This window comes from Dermacentor andersoni, chromosome 2 (genome assembly GCF_023375885.2).
Source record: "Dermacentor andersoni chromosome 2, qqDerAnde1_hic_scaffold, whole genome shotgun sequence".
In the NCBI taxonomy this organism is placed as follows: Eukaryota; Metazoa; Arthropoda; class Arachnida; order Ixodida; family Ixodidae; genus Dermacentor; species Dermacentor andersoni.
Window position 1 is genome coordinate 200406518 of NC_092815.1, and position 18941 is coordinate 200425458.

The 18941-nt window shown below is 51.3% G+C and overlaps 1 protein-coding gene across 1 annotated transcript in view; it reads left to right on the plus strand.

Annotated features, from left to right (window-relative positions):
• LOC126540241 (2-Hydroxyacid oxidase 1-like) overlaps positions 1 to 18941 on the plus strand; it is a 149547-nt gene that overhangs the window by 119209 nt on the left and 11397 nt on the right. Inside the window, exons 8-9 of the mRNA XM_050187043.3 lie at positions 8138 to 8299; positions 9493 to 9562. Coding sequence (XP_050043000.2) covers positions 8138 to 8299; positions 9493 to 9562 — 232 coding nt within the window. The remainder of the gene's footprint in view (positions 1 to 8137; positions 8300 to 9492; positions 9563 to 18941) is intronic.

Here is an 18941-nt window from a genome sequence, read left to right on the forward strand (position 1 = left end):
AGGTGTAACACAATCAAGGTCCTGGGCATGGTCATTGGGGCTTACAGCAATGACAACGCGGAGGCACTAAAACGCATCACAAAGAGCACACTCACCTTCGCCAGAGGCATATCACGGGTGGCCAGCAAAAGGGACGGACTGAAAAAGGACAACCTCATGAAAGCATTTCACGCCTTCCTCATCAGCCCCGTAACCTACGCCGCCCCCTTCCTCAACTGGAAGAAGACGGAGCTGAATAAAATTGATACACTAATCAGAACGGAATTGAAAAAGGTCCTAAGACTCCCTACAAACACTAGCACGGAACGCCTCCTCCAATTGGGGCTACACAACACGGCAACCGAACTCTGAGGCACAGCGAAACTCCCAAATTAGTCGGCTCTCACTCACAACGGCGGGCATCGAAATCTTACTAGAAGGAGGCATACAGCCCCTCTTCATGTCACCAGAGAAGTCGTAACTATGCACAAACGCCAAGAGATCAATAACCGTTGATCCCATCCCACAAAACATACACCCCACCCACAACGAAGGGCGGAGAAAAGCGAGAGCGAAGGCAATCCTTGACAACATCAAACGTAACGAAACGCAAGTCCTCTTCGTTGACGCGGCCAGATATTGGAATCGAGGCGCCTACGCGGTCTCTGTGGTGGACGCCCATGGCTCACTCGTCAACGCAGCCACTGTAGTTACCAAGTTCACTCACGAAGCAGAAGAAATGGCCATCGCAGTGGCCCTTCCAAGCTGCAAAGGAGCGTCAGTCATTTACTCGGACCCAAGAACAGCTATTAGAACCACCTCGTCGGCCCTCGTCTCTAGGAAAGCAGGTACGGTTATCAACACCATCTTCTTCCAAGAAACGGGAGGAGACAACCTCACGTCCCCACACAGCACATGGTTCCCGGCCCACATGGGCAACATTTCCGGACCTCCTGACTGTAATTTGAACGAGCGGGCACACCAACTGGCGCGAGAGCTCACATTCCGCGTTCGCGATCCGCCCTCTCGCTTCAACCCAGCCTGGAGGGACCTAGACAACAAAGACCCGCTCGTATCATACCACGAAATCACTTCAAATCATAGGTTATCACGAATAATTTTTCCTCCTCCTCACCGAAAGCTCAAAAAAGCACAGGCCGTCACTTACAGACAGTTGCAGACTAGGACATACATCACACCAACAGCACTAAGCAGGATCAATCCTGACCTTCCTACCAAATGCCCACACTGCGGCCAAGAATACAACAACTTCGAACACATGCTCTGGCTGTGCCCTGCCAACGCGAGCACAGACTTTCCCGACCAGTCTTCCTGGGACTCAGCGCTCAGAAGCACAGAATTCATCGCTCAGCTCAAGGCTGTCCAGAGGGCCCGGGCCGTCGCCGAAGGACTTTGTCTACCGGCCCCGATCTGGGTGGAGCCGCCGGATTGATTTCCCCCTCAGGACCTAAATAAAGTTCTAACTCACTCACTCCTGTGGGTATGTGTGAAGGCTGACACCGGGCTCCGTTGCGTACATCCGGCACTGCGGCACCGAGTCTGTCATGTTGGACACCTTCAAAAGCAGCCACTACCTATTATAGAGCTTTCAAGTGTTGTCAAGCACACACAAGGAGCTGGAAACCGCAGCGCAGGTGGAACTTTAAACTTTCATTGTCACCTCGCTTCGGCGCTTCCGAAGCAGCCGACGCGGCCGCTGTGTCCACATGATCACTCATACCATATCACGCCGACGGTGGCGCCAGCTTTTCCAGTGGTGAAGCTCGCGCCCCCCCCCCCCCCCCTCGATATCATTCTTCTCTACCCACTTCGACAGTTCTAATCTTGTGGCTCACATTACCGTTCTATAAACCGATCGTACTGTAACTGGCCTGTACCATCTCGCCCTATCCTTATCACCTTTGCATTTGCAGATTGGGTTGAGCTTGCTTTCACGCCATCAAACCGGAATTTTATTTCTCACAAAATGGAAAGGTGACGCCATCTCACGGGAATGTAAAAAGAAATTGCGTGGCGACCACTTCGTGACTTACCTAACATGGGAAACTCGCTCGACCTCGACACAGAACGCTTGTGTGTCAAAATTGTTTGAGCAGCATTCTTTTTGCGTTCACAGGAGGTGTTCCCCGAGTAGTCACAGTATAATTAACCTAAAGCTATCCGCCGCTATAAGATTTAGATAGTGTTGGCTGAAATTAAAGGTCTTCATTTATTATGGAGACATCTGAGTCTTCCACGACAGTGACACTGACACTGAGACGCTCCCCAAGTGAAGTGTGGTCGATCTGGTTAAGCCGATGATGCAAGGTTCACCGTTCCAGTTCCAGTTCGTAGGAAAAAACAATCTTCCCAATGCATTTCTCGGCACAGACGTTTTGAGCCTCTTATAAATATGCTGAATGAAAGAAGGTCTGGTAGCTTAATTTCATTGGAGCCCCTAGAACTTCGAAAAGTAGCGCAAGGCTTTGATCCCGCCGCTCCATCACGGAATTGCACGATAAGTACAGCTCGCCCTTTGCTTTGGGCAATGAACAGGTGTTGCACGACACGCGCTTCACGCGCCTCGGTCGTCATTTTCATTTACGCGGATGTTCCCTTGGATATGATATGGCTTTGATATTGTTACGCGAAGGACGAGTCAGTAAGACGAGCAACTACTTACAGGCTATATTTACAACAGCGGTTGCAGCGCTGACCGGTTAGATTCACAGCGCGAGCTCAGTTCGTTCTTCCTCCTATTTTCTCGAGTGATGGCGCGCACGCGCCTCGTTCAAACAATCAAATACCACACGCTTGTAGCATAATCCCCCGGCGGCAGAAGCGACGTCCCAGAGCGTCTAAATGTCATCACTGGAAAAGGTGATACTGCTTCAGTCATGTAACGTGCACGACATCACGGGACTGGGATGCAGATGGGGCGTCAGGGGCGATTTTGTAGGTGACGATAGTCACGGCTCGAAGTACTCGGTATGAGCCTGTGTAACGAGACAGCAGTTTTTCTGACAGGCCGACCTGACCCGACAGAGACCATAAAAGCACCAAAAAACCAGGCGGGAAGTGCACGTCTTGGTGTCGTCGGTAGTACAAACGCCTTTGACTCTCTAAGGATTTCAGAAGGCGGTCACGGGCAATTTCCTTTGCGTGGTCACAGCGGGCGATGGCGTCACGTGCATATTCACTGGTCGGTGCCACGTGATCAGGGAGTGTTGTGTCGAGGGGCAGTGCTGCTTCTCGGCCGAACAGAAGGAAACATGGGGAATAACCGGCTGTGTCGTGGCGCGAAGAAATATAAGCAAATGTGACAAACGGTAGGACGAGGTCCCGGTCAGTGTAGTCTGAAGAGACAAATTTCACGAGCATGTGTGAGAGTGCGATTGAGACGCTCCGTGAGGCCATTTGTTTGCGAATGGTTTGACGTGGATAGCTTGTACCTTGTGGCACATGACTGCAGGATGTCCGCGATAACTTTTGATAGGAATGTCGGGCTACGGTCTGTGAGAATTTGTCGCGGAGCTCCATGTAATAAAATCACGTTGCGTAGAAGGGAACCGGCGAAATCTTTGGCGCAGCTTGTAGGAAGCGCTCGGGTGATGGCGTAGCGCGTGGCGTAATCCGTGTCCAAGCGATTCACCTGTTCGCAGAGGTAGAAAGAAGAAAAAGGCCAAGTAAGTCCAAACCAACCAGAAAGAATGGTTCCACGGGAATGTCGAGTGGTTGAAGGTACCCAGCAGGGAGCGTCGATCGCGTCTTGGGTCACTGGCATTTCTCACACACAGCTACGTATCTTCGAACGGAGCGAGCAAGCCCTGGCCAAAGGAAGCGTCGGCGGATCCGGTCGTAGGTACGTGACACACCCAAGTGACTGGCAGTGGGGCGGTCGTGAAGTTTGTGGAGAACAGCCGAGCGAAGGTGTTTAGGGATCACAAGGAGTAGTGGAGGGCCGTCGGGGTGAACGTTCTGGCGGTAGAGTACGCCATCTTGAAACGTGAATAAGCGAGGCGAACTGTCGGCAAGTGACGATTCCAGGCGGTCAATGATGATATGCAAGGACGGGTCACGGCGCTGCTCGTCGGAGACATGGAGCAGTAGAAAAACAGAGAGAACACAGGCGTCGGTGTCAGTATCAGACGTAGAGGTCGCGTCTTCGACTGCGTAGCAAAAGAGGCAATCTGCGTCCTGGTGTTGGCGTCCCGACTTGTAAGTCATTGTGTAGGGATATTCTTGTAGTCGGATGGCCCAACAACCGAGCCGGCCAGTAGGATCCTTGAGCGACGAAAGCCAACAGAGCGCATGATGGTCTGTGATTACTGAGAAGGGCTTGCCATATAAATATGGGCGGAACTTTGAAACAGTCCAGACGAGAGAAAGCCATTCCCGCTCGGTAATCGAATAGTTGCGCTCTGCAGTCGTCAGGAGAAGGCTAGCGTAGGTTATAACGCGGTCGTGTCGATGTTGGCGTTGCGCTAAGAGGTTGCCGATCTTATAACCACTGGCATGAGTGCGGATCCCTGTAGGTGCGGACGGGTCGAAGTGGGCCAATACCGGTGGATTGGTGAGAATCGTGATAAGGCGTGAAAATGCGGCAGCCTGAGAAGAAACCCACGTAAAAGGCACGTGTTTCTTCAGAGGTTCAGTGAGTGGTTGAGCGGTTGCTGCGAAATCTTTCACGAACCGTCGGAAATAAGAACGGAGCCCCACAAAACTACGGACGTCTTTGACAGAATGAGGTACAGGAAAAGCCGTTACTGCTCGAACCTTCTCCGGGTCGGGTTGTGGTCCGGAAGCATTGACGAGATGGCCTTGCACTGCAATCTGTCGGCGCCCGAAGTGGCACTTGGATGAGTTTAATTGGAGCCCAGCCTTGCGGAAGATGTCATGGATAGCCGGGACGCGCTCAAGGTGCGTCTCAAGTGCAGGAGAAAGCGCAAGGACGTCGTAGAGGTAACAAAAGCAAGTTGACCATTTGAAACCTTGAAGCAGAGAGTCGGTCATCCGTTCATACCTAGCGGGGTAATTGAATAAACCGAATGGAATAACCTTGAATTGGTAGAGGCCATCTTGAGAGACGAAACCGGTCTTGGTCTTTCTCATCGACGGAAATGTGCCAATAACCAGATCGAAGGTGGATTGACGAAAATTATTTGGCACCGTGAAGACAATCGAGAGCGTCGTCGATTCGTGGTAAAGGATAAACGTGCTTTTTAGTAATTAGGTTTAGGTGGCGCTAATCAACGCAGAACCGCCAACTGCCATCTTTCTTTTTGGTGAGCACGACAGGCGACGCCCAAGGACTCGACGAGGGCTCAACAATGCCTCTGGCGAGCCATCTTGTTTACTTCCTACTGAATAACTTGCCGCTCTGCCGTGGGCAGCCAATATGGTCGGCGGTGAATGGGAACAGCATCGCTGTGTTTATCCGATGCTTAACAAGGGACGCCTGACCAAGTGGTCAATTGTTAGTGTCAAATATGTCGCAGTAGGATAGCAAAAGGCGATATAGGGCGGCTGCTTGGTCAGGTGCGAGGTCCGGAGCGACCATGGGACGTAACGGGCCGTCGAGGTTCAAGGCATCCTGCGGATAATCAGGTGGATCTGGAGACGCGTCGGTTGCAAAAGCAGTGACGTGGTCATCTGTCACTGACTGGAGGATGGCCACCGCTATGCCTTCAGGTAACACTTGCTTTGTCAAGCCAAAATTGATAACGGGGAAACACATCCGATTAGCGGCAAGGGTTACGACGGAGTGTGGCACAGCGATGTCGCGCGCCAGGAGGACATCACGAATAGGTGCAACGACATAGTTGCCATCAGGCACGGTTGCCGTTGAGGCCAATTCGGCGAAGGTTAGGGCTTTTGGAGGTAAGCGAACAAATGCTGTAGTACAGCGGGTGTTCGGTTGTTCGGGGCGAACGTCTGAAAGAAGAGGAAGCTCGAGGCACAGCGTGCCATGGAACAGTCGATGAGTGCAGAATGCGTCGTCACAAAGTCGAGGCCGAAGATTAGGTCATGAGGGCAACTGGTCAGCACGGTGAACAGGACTGGAACCTGGCGGCCAGCAATTTCTATGCGAGCAGTGCACATACCCCTGATGGCAACAGTACTGTCATTGGTGACGCATACGGCTCGAGTGATGGCAGGCGTAAGAACTGTTTTGAGGCGACGACATAGCGCTCATTATTGATACTTGGGCTCTAATATCAATTATTGCCGTCAACGGAACACCATCTACGTCTACTTCAATTAGGTTCGTGTTGGTGAGGAGCGTCAACAGAGGATTTGGACTGGAGGAACGTGATACAGCACTATCTCCAAGAGCCGCAGGGCCTAGTTTTCCGTCCGTCGGATTGGCGAGGAAAAGCGGTGAGGCTGTGGTGACGGGGGGTGACGGCGTTGAGGCGACGGCGATCGCACGGAGGAGCGGCTGTTAGGGGCATCGGAAGTAGGGTACAGACAGCGAGGTGAATAATGGCGAGCGTCGGCGTATGGGCAAGAAGCAGGGAATGAGCTCCAGTACGGTGGCATCCAGGTGTTGCGGCGTGGCGAGAGACATGACCAACGCGGTGGCAGCGGAAGCCGATCGTTTTGTCGTCTGGGGTTCACCATTCAGCAGGATTGCGCGGTCTGGGAGCGAAATAAAGGTCATTACGGGTTGTGGACATGGGAATGGGTGCCGAAACAGGTCGAGAGACATAGCAGGCGGTAGGGATGCCAAGGTTTGCAATTTCTTGCCGCACAACTGCTTGAATAACCGAAATAGTGGGGGCCGCTTGGTCAAAGGTACCTTCAGGGGGTCGTGGATGAAGGCGGGCCGGACTCGCCACTTTAATCTCACGGCGAACGATACGTGTGATGTTATCTTGAAATGGTCTTGTAGCGGAAAGAACGGAGCAAGAGAACGTGGCAGGGGTGTTTGGGAGCCGGGAAAACTGTCGGACGACGCGGCGGCTTTTGGCTACCTCGAAGCGGCGGCATTCTTTGACGATGGAATCGACGGTAGAAACGTCATTATAGACGAGCAAATTGAAGGTGTCGTCCGCGATGCCTTTTAGGATGTGACCCCACCTTGTCAACCTCAGTAAAACTTTCCGGCAAAGCGCGAACACTTCCTGTATGTAGGAGACATACGATTCGGTCAATGACTGGGCACGGGTGGCAAGCTCTTTTCGCGCAGCCTGATGTCGATCTGACGGGTTGCCGAATAGGTCGCGAAGCCGCTCTTTGAACATGTTCCAGCTGGAGAGCTCGATTTCGTGGGTGCGAAACGAGACACGTGGTGTCCCGTCCAGATAAAAGATCACATTGGCAAGAATGATGGTAGGGTCCCAGTGGTGGCTTTGGCTAACACGCTCGCACATGCTGAGCCAGTCGTCGATGTCAACGTCATTTTGGGCGGAGAATGTCCCAGGATCACGGAGACTAGGAACCGCAACGTACGTTGTGGTTGGCGCCGCAGGTGTAGGTGGCGACGGGGTGGTTCCATCGGAAGCCATGGCTGAGAAGACGACGGTGCGGCCTCTTCGGAGCTCCATGGCGAGGACGGGGAACGTTCCTCCTCCACCACAATGTTACGCGAAGGACGAGTCAGTAAGACGAGCAACTATTTATGGTTTATATATACAACAGTGGTTGCAGCGCTGACCGGTTAGATTCACAGCGCGAGCCCAGTTCGTTCTTCTTCCTCTATTCTCAAGTGATGGTGCCCACGCGCCTCCTTTAAACAATGAAATACCACACGCCTGTAGCAATATGACAACCACTGCTTTCCGGCTGTCGGATGCCTTACCGTTTTTTCACGCAAAGAAAAAGAGAAAAGGGATGAGGGGCGTTCAAAGTGACACCGAACTCATGGATGTGCCACCTAATATGAAACAGCCGCTTAGTGTAACGCAGTTCATGGAGCTCACGCAAATACCTATCTTTTCTTTTTCCGCAAACTAGGAGGCACTGCGAGTAGGTTTTTTGGAAAATCCATAAGAATTCATACGTTACGTACAGTTCAAGCTGCATCGTACCTAAACCTGCTCTACATGGTGTATGCGCGCTGCTTAACGCGGCATTATTTCTTGTCCCATGGTAATTTGTACGCATGGTTTGTAGAAGACGTATATACATCTGCACTTTGTACAATTTGGAATAGTTGGAGGCTCTGGGCGAGATATCCACTGCCGTACGATGCCTGCCAATTGAAGTGTACGTGGATGGCGGAGTGCGCGATGCTGCAGACGTCGCCAAGGCACTGGCACTGGGCGCCAAGGCCGCTTTCATCGGACGTCCCGTCGTTCGGGCGCTCGCGCAAAAGGTGAGAGGAAACGAACCACCCATACGTTCGTTGAAAGTATCATCCGTACGGGACCGTGCGCTATGACGTCAAAGGACTACCTTTTTTTTAAACGACCTCAGGCTCGATGACAAGCATTGTACACAAGCTTCATGTTCGGGCAAGCCAGGCTACCGAATTGTGGCTATTGTAGGAGCAAGTCAAACGGGCGGCCTCTTGTTATACAGCATAACTGCGTTGGTGAGCAGAAAACACAATGGTATTGTTGAGGAGTCAGTCATACGGAAACATACGTAGTGCTGAAGCCTGGAATCCGTATCCGCGCTACGTTTTCAAGTTAGATGAGAAGATTTTATTGGAAGAGAGAGGCGGATAAACAGAATTATTACTGCGATAACTGGAGTAGTTCTTATTCTTACTGAAGTATTACTAACCAGGAAAATAAACATGGTTATCTTCAAGAAATAATAGCCTGCGTTTTCAGTGCTCGGCCTTGCTCAGTTTTGCAATAGCAGTAGTCCACAAAAAGGCGATACAAAAAAAAAAAAGACAATCGGGTTTTCTTCAAGCTGGTGACTTGGAGGGGCCCTCGTGCGTGAGACCACACGCTTTATAAGTGCGCAACTAGTTTCGTAGAAAATAAAGGGGCCATGTAGTAAGCAAACAAAGGACATGTCTGCCAAGCGAAAACAGAAAAAAAGGCGCAGGGACAACGAACGTACCGGAACTTTCTCATTAGGTCTATACTGCATAAAACAATGTACAAGCATATGCACGTCGGGGGTGTAAGCCACAGCAGCAACGTTCACCTGTCCTTCGTCGCGCACGCTAAGATAGTGTGTAGGCCACTCCCCGACAAACTTGAGGCTTTAAAAAAAAGCTCATAAATGCAAACATTGTATATACCCATACCTTCCTCTCATCATCAACAACCCATTTATGTCCTTTCTTCTTTTCTTCTGTCACCGCCTATAATATATAGCAGGTTTGGCCAACCAGTCTAATCCGGACCGACCTCTCTCCTTATCTGATAATCACAGTTTATTTTTTGCAATGTCCCTCCCGCATTGCTTAATTGCTTCTGCATCATATTGTTAATCAATAAAATTTTTGTCGATCTGTAGCTGCCTATCAGCGCCATAACAAAGAGCAAGTTCGGAGGCAGAAGAGGAGGCAATTATTTGCGGCTTATGCATTTCTTTAATGCCTCATAGGGAGAAGATGGTGTGGCCACCTTGTTAGAGAACTTCAGGAAGGACCTGGATCGAATTCTCGCTCTTTTGGGTAAGCCTATATCTCAAACGAAATTCTTAGACGTGATCGTTATCATGCAGTCATGAAATATCGAGAGAGGACGCCGCAGTTCAGCCAGGCACCTTCGGTATCGCAATAAGTATACAAAGAAGTCATAGCATCGCAGGAGACGCCAGTGATAATAAAAGAGAGCTTTTCTTTCTACGTAACAAAGAGATGTGCCTGTTGATGTGAGAAACTGTCTAAAGTTTCAGAAGAGCTCCTCTCAGTGACGCAGAAGAATGAGCAAAAGCTTAAAACCCGTGCGACCCTGTGTATGGCTCTGTTATAAGTTTCAAAGAAAATGCATGTTTATTAATCATTGCATACAAGTCCAAAGCAAACATGAACTATTGCGAATTCTCAATTGTGTAAATTGCTGCGAGCAAGTACGTGAAAATTTTAACATTCACAGCGATAGGCAGCCTGACAGCGAAAGACGCAGTAAATATATATTATATTTGCATGTGAGATCATCAATATGCAACATGAACAATTGTAGCGCCGGAAATCGATTCTGAAAATTTTATGACAAATTGATACCAGAAAAATTGTGCACATAGCGTGGACTGAGCCAGTCAATGTTTTCTGAAAGCTTTGGCTATCTAGACTCGTTTAGGATTCTGCATGGTGCTACTAGGTGGCGTAATATCACGGGGAGGGTGACGAAGCATGCGTGTGATAGGATGTGCTTTGCCAAAATTAGTTATTTCAAATGGTGGCCTTGGTTATATTGTCAGTGGCTTTTCAACACGAGCTGTTCCGTCTCTCCACTTCCAGAATACCTGGTTCATTTTACATTACCTCTCTAGAGTTAGCTATTAACCTTTGACCAGAGCTTTACCAGAAAAGTCTTTTGCTGAACCTCTGTACCACTCTGCGTACAGTGGAGTTTAAGATTTAAAGAAAATGCCCCGAAGAGAGTAAAGAAATGCTCGAGTCAATTGGAGTAAAGACATTATTTAAATTGCAAACTGACAAGGCCGCCTGTAGGAGAAAAAAACTTTTTTTTTTTTTACCATGGGACACGCATTGCCTAGTCGCTCGCTAACCAGAGTTGGTCGATCACGTTTTTTTGATTGCTTGACAACCTTCACGTTCAGGAACGTTGTGCACGGAACACCAAAGAAAATATTTACACCTTACGTCAATGGGGATATGATCTGTAGCTTTAGAATCAAAGCACTTAATGTATGACATAATTTTTCTCTTTAGTCTTTTCATCCAGAGGGAAGTCATATCACAATCTGAAACTGTTTTCCACGTATGAAGTCCGCATTTGCTTTATATAATGGATGCGTAAATTGCACAAAGTGTTTGAATTGCTTGGCTATGGCGGTGAAATATATTAACATGAGTTGAATAAAAGTGTGCTGCAGGCTTCGAGCTTTTTTTTGGCAGTCTCTACGCTAAGCTTGAAGCTTAGTGTGGCATGTTGTTAACGATGTTATGTTAAATGCTGCGCCAAAGAATACACGTCAGTGGCCTAATTGGCAAAGCACCGGGCTCTTGCGCCAGGCGAACCTTGCTCAATTTTATCTGATACACATAATGATTTTTAATGTCATTAGAATTTTTGGTATACCTCATATACTTTCCCTTGTCTACGTTTGTTTGTTTTTGTTTTCTAACCGTTCTTGCGCAAACTTGCGTTTCTGGGTGATCCAATGTTTAATGGGTAGGTCATCGGGCTGCTGTGCTGATGTAACGGTGGTCGAAACGAACTATTGAACAAAATTGAGTATCCGGGAGACTTATTTACAATTGCTAGTAGGTAAAGCAGGGCGTGGCATTTGCGGAGACGCCGGACGCTTGCGCGCATGCGCGAGTAAGAGCGGGTGCGAGAGAGGAAATGTGGAGACTTTTGCTCCTTGAATATATGACTCTGCCTAGGCACTACGGAGGAGTTTCTTAGCGCGTATTGCATGCATTTGTCCCTAGGCGCGCCAGCAGAAGTCGCGGGGCGCGGTAGTACTGAACTGAGCGTCGCAAGCTGCCGGGTGGACGTAATTATATTCATTCAATTGTGTTTTTAACTAATTGAAACATGTCATTATTTCGCATTGTTGGCGGCACCTCGAGGACACCAGAGTGGCAACGGGGATAGCAAAGCTAGAACCCGGACTGCTTTATGGGTTGGGGCTAGCCGAGGCCTGCGCGTGCCAGGTGTGTATAAGATGAGCTATATTTTATGCGAATATTTTTAGCCAATATTTTATGCGAACACCTCTTGGCACGCTTCGGCCTCCGCGGCCCCAACCCACGGGCCGCCCTGCTTCCAGCTTTGATTCCCCCGCTACCCCTTAGGTGCCCCGGAGATCATGTGCCGCCTGCTTTATTATAACCTCAGGTTCTCTCCTGAGGCCTCAGTTTGCCGGTTACACGGGCCGTCCTGGAGCAGCGCTTGTAAAAAACGCAATCTATCGTCGTGGCGAAAAAAGTGACCCGCGACTTACACAACGCCGGTGAAAACCTTGCCCCTTTAGACAGAATTATCACCGAATGAGGCGTCCATGCCCATTGTCTCACCGCGCGGGCAGCCAGCGGCGGTGCGTAAACAAACTCGACCACACTCCGCAATGCCGACATGTCAAGAGGACAAACGCATATAACACGCGCTAAAAAACCTCCTCATAGAATAAAGAACCAACTTTAGAAAAGGGAAACTGTACTTTCTGCAGTGGTACGAAAATAAGCAGTGGAAGTGCACGGAACATAGTGGGGCGGACGCCAGATGGCCTTGCTCAAACGGGAAGCAGAGTTCGCAATAGCACAGTTCGCAATAGGGGTCAAAAAATTTGGTTATGGGATGTTCATGGTTTTTTTTATTGTTTAGCCTAGGTAGGAAGGAGATTAGACACTATAATAGCAAGAGCTTGGTAGCTGGTAGCGCAACCCAATGCCCCATTCCAAAGGGGACGCTCATAACGTCCGTCCGTCCGTCCGTCCGTCCGTCCGTCCGTCCGTCCGTCCGTCCGTCCGTCCATCCGTCCATCCGTCCGTCCGTCCGTCCGTCCGTCCGTCCGTCCGTCCGTCCGTCCGTCCGTCCGTCCGTCCGTCCGTCCGTCCGTCCGTCCATCCATCCATCCATCCATCCATCCATCCATCCATCGGAAGTGCAGTTTTTTTAAGAGCAAAATTCAATATGGCCGCTTTCCGCCGGTGGCGTGCGCTGGTAAACGACGTGCTCGCCCTGCTGCCTATGCAGCATGGCTCATTGCCTAGGCTGCCGCGTAGATGGTGGGTTCTGATTGCCGGGAGACCAAAGAGCCTCTACTGACACCCATACCAACAAGCCACAAGTGAGTGAACAGGACGTGCGACTTTATTGGCAGAAGAAAAGCCGTGCACCTTCTCGTACAAGAGCAAAAATAAAATTTGCATTTCGAGATGCGCTGAGAAGCTCACTTACGTCGTTGCACATGGCGGTCTGGTAACGAGCGACAATCAGCAACGCAAGCAAATTGGACAGTGCCCCACCTGTTAGCATCGACAGTCGCCGTAACTTGCATTGCGAAGAAATCAGGTGACGCAGGCATCTGCTACCACAGCCAACAGAGCGACATGGACTACCCGGCATTTTAGCGTTACCTCCTTTCCGACCTGCACGTTTCTTTTGTTCTTTCACGTGCCGCTAATATTTAACTCACACTTGGTGCCCTACATTCTCAACATGGGCATGGTCGGTTTTGTGGGCATCACTATTTTGCAGCCACTTTTGCAGGCCGTTCCACCCACTTATGCTATCAACTTCATACACTTCGGATCCTGTAATCAGGTATGCTGGTCTCCGTTCACGCCAGATCACGGCCGATGAATGTCCACAAGCATAATTTGCCCACGGCTGCAGCAGGAAAGGTTGAACGGGGAGCACCAATTACGGTGTGTGTAAATTGGGAGTCATTGTCGCTGTGTTGACTGCAGGAGCCGATGGTTACTTCGTGAGACTGTTGCCTAATGCAGCTGACCAGGTCGCCACGTCCGAGAAACAACACGGTGACCGTGATCAAATGAGACTCGGCATTCAATCACCGCATATGGTTCAGACAATACACTGTACATTGGCTAAGGTCCACATGACAAAAGTGAGCATTCACGCACTACGCTTAGAGCACATTCAGCTATCCGACTTCAGAGACAGTGCTTGCGTTCGCCGCACATGGCGGTCTATTAACGAGTGACAACCAGCGGCGCAAGCAGATTGGACAGTGTCCCGCCTGTTTGCATCGAGAGTCGCTGTAAGTTGCACTGCGATTCAATATGGTGACGCACGCATCTGCTGCCATAGCCAACACAGCAACATGAACTACCCGGCATTTCAGCGTTACCTCCTTTCCAGCCTGCAAGTTTCTTTTTGTTGTTTCGCTGGCCTCTAATGTGTCGCTCACACTTGGTGCCCCACCTGCTCTCAATATTGTCACGTGGTGGTGACGTTGAATAACACAGTAGCAATACTGTGAACGACAAAACAAACTTTTATTGGGCGAACCTGTGCCCACAAAACAGGCTACACTTATAGCACAACAATAGCGGCGAACACGCTCGGCGATCGTCGAAAATCTGATCAGCGGGTCAAGCGCGTCGGCTTTTATACAGAATTGTCGAATGTTCCAGACTAATCGTTGGGACCCGCGTGCCTTCCACAAAGTTCTACAGCATTCGCGTCAGGTGAATAAATCAGATAACACAATGTTCGGCGACAACAGACTGCGGATAGAAGTATCGATAACTTTCCAGAAACTTCGGATACATGCAAGCGCGTCCCGCGCTCTGCGATAAGATTTGTTAGGCGGCGAAACGTGGTCGCCCGATAAAAATAAGTACACGTGTCAATACCCCCCTCTTAAAAAGCATCGTCCCGATGCTACAAATATATGAGAGCGAAACACAAAAGGACACTTATTAAACATAAGTAACAAAACAACGAAAAGAAATCAAGTCCGAAGGTCAGTTACGCGAAGTCCCAAAGTTTGTCAACGCTGGTGATACGGCTTGAGTCGCACAACGTGGACAATTTCAGGTCGTGAGCGGCGCCGCTGTGACAGCGAAACGCCGTCTGGCACGACCTCATAGTCCAGTGCGCCAATACGTCGGATGATCTTGTACGGTCCGAAATAGCGACGCAAGAGCTTCTCGCTCAGTCCTGGTCGGCGTATAGGGGTCCAAACCCAAACACGGTCACCGGGCTGGTACTCGACAAAGCGTCGTCGGAGGTTGTAGTGTCGGCTGTCAGTCCTCTGCTGGTTCTTGATCCGCAGGCGGGCGAGCTGTCGGGCTTCTTCGGCGCGCTGGAGATAGCTAGCGACGTCAACATTCGCTTCGTCAGTGACGTGGGGCAGCATGGTGTCGAGCATCGTCGTCGGGTTCCTGCCGTAAACCAGCTTAAACGGCGTGATCTGTGTTGTTTCTTGCACCGCCGTGTTGTAAGCAAAGGTTACGTACGGCAGGATCGCGTCCCACGTCTTGTGTTCGACGTCGACGTACATTGCTAGCATGTCGGTGAGGGTCTTGTTCAGGCGCTCCGTGAGACCATTCGTCTGCGGATGGTAGGCAGTTGTCCTCCTGTGGCTTGTCTAGCTGTACTGCAGAATGGCTTGGGTGAGCTCTGCTGTAAAAGCCGTTCCTCTGTCGGTGATGAGGACTTCTGGGGCACCATGTCGCAGCAGGATGTTCTCGACGAAAAATTTCGCCACTTCGGCTGCGCTGCCTTTTGGTAGAGCTTTAGTTTCAGCAAAGCGGGTGAGATAGTCCGTCGCCACGACGATCCACTTATTCCCGGATGTTGATATCGGAAACGGCCCCAACAAATCCATCCCAATCTGCTGGAATGGTCGGCGAGGAGGTTCGATCGGCTGTAGTAACCCTGCTGGCCTTGTCGGTGGTGTCTTGCGTCGTTGACAGTCTCGGCATGTCTTGACGTAACGGGCGACGTCGGCGGTCAGACGCGGCCAGTAATACCTTTCCTGTATTCTCGACAGCGTCCGGGAGAATCCGAGGTGCCCAGCGGTTGGATCGTCGTGTAGGGCGTGCAGTATTTCTGGACGCAGCGCTGACGGTACAACAAGAAGGTAGCTGGCGTGGACTGGCGAGAAATTCTTCTTCACGAGCAGGTTGTTTTGTAGCGTGAACGACGACAACCCACGCTTAAATGCCCTAGGGACAACGTCGGTGTTTCCTTCCAAATATTCGACGAGGCCTTTTAGCTCCGGGTCTGCTCGTTGCTGTTTAGTGAAGTCTTCCGCGCTTATTATCCCAAGGAAGGCGTCGTCGTCCTCGTCGTCTTGCGGCGGGGGATCGATGGGGGCGCGCGATAAGCAGTCGGCGTCGGAGTGTTTTCTTCCGGACTTGTATATTACCGTGACGTCATATTCTTGTAGTCTGAGGCTCCACCGCGCCAGCCGTCCTGAAGGGTCCTTTAAGTTAGCTAGCCAACACAATGCATGATGGTCACTGACGACTTTGAATGGCCTGCCATAGAGGTAAGGGCGGAATTTAGCTATAGCCCAAATGATGGCGAGGCATTCCTTTTCAGTCGTAGAATAGTTGCTTTCCGCTTTTGACAGCGACCGGCTAGCATACGATATCACCCTTTCAAGTCCTTCTTTCCTCTGGACTAGGACGGCACCGAGGCCTAGGCTACTGGCGTCAGTGTGGATTTCGGTATCGGCGGCCTCGTCGAAGTGTGCAAGTACCGGCGGCGACTGCATGCGTCGTTTGAGTTCTTGAAATGCCTTGGCCTGCGGCGTTTCCCACTTGAACGCGACATCACATTTCGTTAGATGTGTTAGCGGCTCCGCGATGCGTGAGAAGTCCTTGACAAAGCGCCTATAGTAGGCACACATGCCAAGGAATCTGCGCACTGCCTTCTTGTCGGTTGGTTGCGGGAACTTTGCGATGGCAGCTGTCTTCTGTGGGTCGGGGCGTACTCCTGATTTGCTGATCACGTGGCCTAGGAACAAAAGCTCATCGTAAGCGAAGCGGCACTTTTCCGGCTTCAGAGTGAGCCCTGATGACTTGATGGCTTCTAAGACTGTCGCAAGCCGCCTAAGGTGATCGTCGAAATTTCCGGCGAAGACAACGACGTCATCCAGGTAAACAAGGCACGTCTGCCACTTCAGTCCGGCTAACACAGTGTCCATGACGCGCTGAAACGTTGCAGGTGCCGAGCACAGTCCGAATGGCATGACCTTGAACTCGTAGAGGCCGTCTGGCGTGATGAAGGCAGTCTTTTCGCGATCTCTCTCGTCGACTTCTATTTGCCAGTAGCCAGACTTGAGGTCCATCGACGAGAAGTATTTAGCGTTGCAGAGCCGATCCAATGCGTCGTCTATCCGTGGAAGGGGGTACACATCCTTCTTCGTGATCTTGTTCAGTCGACGATAATCGACGCAGAAGCGTAGGGTTCCGTCCTTTTTCTTTACCAGGACTACAGGAGAGGCCCACGGGCTTTTCGACGGCTGGATGATGTCGTCGCGCAGCATTTCGTCGACTTGTTGCCTAATAGCTTCACGTTCTCGCGTCGGAACTCGGTAAGGGCTCTGGCGGAGTGGTCGAGCGCTCTCTTCGGTTATTATGCGATGCTTTGCAACTGGCGTTTGTCGAATCCTCGATGACGTCGAAAAGCAGTCTTTGTATCGTCGGAGAAGACTTCTGATCTGTTGCTGCTTACTCATAGGAAGACTTGGATTCACGTCGAAGTCTGGTTCGGGGACAATGCTCATCGGGGTAGATGCGGCTGAATCCGAGAGGACAAAGGCATTGCTGGTTTCCACAATTTCCTCGATGTATGCGATTGTCGTGCCCTTGTTGATGTGCTTGAACTCTTGGCTGAAGTTGGTTAGCATAACTTCCACTTGCCCTCCGTGGAGTCGAGCGATCCCTCTTGCGACGCAAATTTCACGGTCGAGCAGTAGATGTTGGTCGCCCTCGATGACGCCTTCTACGTCAGCGGGTGTTTCAGTGCCGACGGAAATAATAATGCTGGCGCGCGGCGGGATGCTCACTTGATCTTCGAGCACACTCAAGGCGTGGTGACTACGACAGCTCTCCGGCGGTATCGCTTGATCTTGTGACAGCGTTATCGATTTCGACTTCAGGTCGATGACTGCGCCATGTTGATTCAGGAAGTCCATGCCGAGAATGACGTCTCGTGAACACTGTTGGAGGACAACGAAGGTGGCAGGGTAAGTCCGGTCATGAACGGTAATTCTTGCCGTGCAGATCCCAGTCGGCGTAATCAGGTGTCCTCCAGCGGTGCGAATTTGAGGGCCTTCCCATGCAGTCTTAACTTTCCTTAACTGGGCGGCGATGGGTCCACTCATGACGGAGTAATCGGGTCCTGTGTCTACTAACGCGGTGACTGCGTGGCCGTCGAGAAGCACGTCGAGGTCGGTGGTTCTTTGTCTTGCGTTACAGTTAGGTCTCGGCGTCGGATCACGGCTGCGTCGTGTTGAACTGAAGCTGGAACGTCGCGTCGTCAAGTCGTCTTTCTTCGGTGTAGTCTTGGCTTCCTGACTTCGTCGGGACGGCGGCGTGTCGTCATTAGGTCGTCGAGATGGTTTCTTTGTCGTCTTCGTCGGCGGCGGAGGATCTTCGTCAGTTCGACGAACAGCAACCGCACCTCCATCGGTTGCTGCTTTTAGTTTTCCGGATACGGGCTCGCTGACCGGCCCCGGGCTGGGCCAGTGTATGGTCGGCGCTGCGGCGACAGGTAGCGGCCTGGTGATGGCGAACGCGACGGTCGTCGAGAGCTCCACTGAGTAGCGGCGAGGTAGTCGGCGATATCGCGAGGGCGTTCACCTCGCTGCGGGCGCGGAGCATTGACAGCGAAACCTCGCAGTCCCATCTCCCGGTATGGGCATCGGCGATACACATGGCCGGCTTCTCCGCAGTGATAGCAGAGCGGGCGGTGGTCGGGGGCTCGCCAAATGTCTGTCTTCCTTGGGTAGCTGCGCTGGGCGACGGGTGGGCGTGCTGGCGGCGGCGGCGGCGGACGACGGAATTGCGTCGTTGCAGGGCCCTGGCGTGGTCGCGGAGGGGGACCTTGACGGCGTGCGACGGCGGCGTAGGTCATCGCTTCTGGCTGGGGCTGCGGTAATTGAGGTTGCACCTCAGGAACCCTAAGCGATCGCTGAACCTCATCTTTCACGATGTCAGCGATCGAAGCTACTTGAGGCTGCGATGAAGGCAGGACCTTGCGCAGTTCTTCGCGCACAATGGCCCTGATGGTCTCTTGAAGGTCGTCCGAACCCAGTCCTTGGATGGCATACTGCGGCGTGTGCCCCTGGCGGTTATATTGCCGGGTGCGCAACTCCAGAGTTTTCTCGATCGTCGATGCCTCTGCAGAAAACTCAGCCACAGTCTTCGGTGG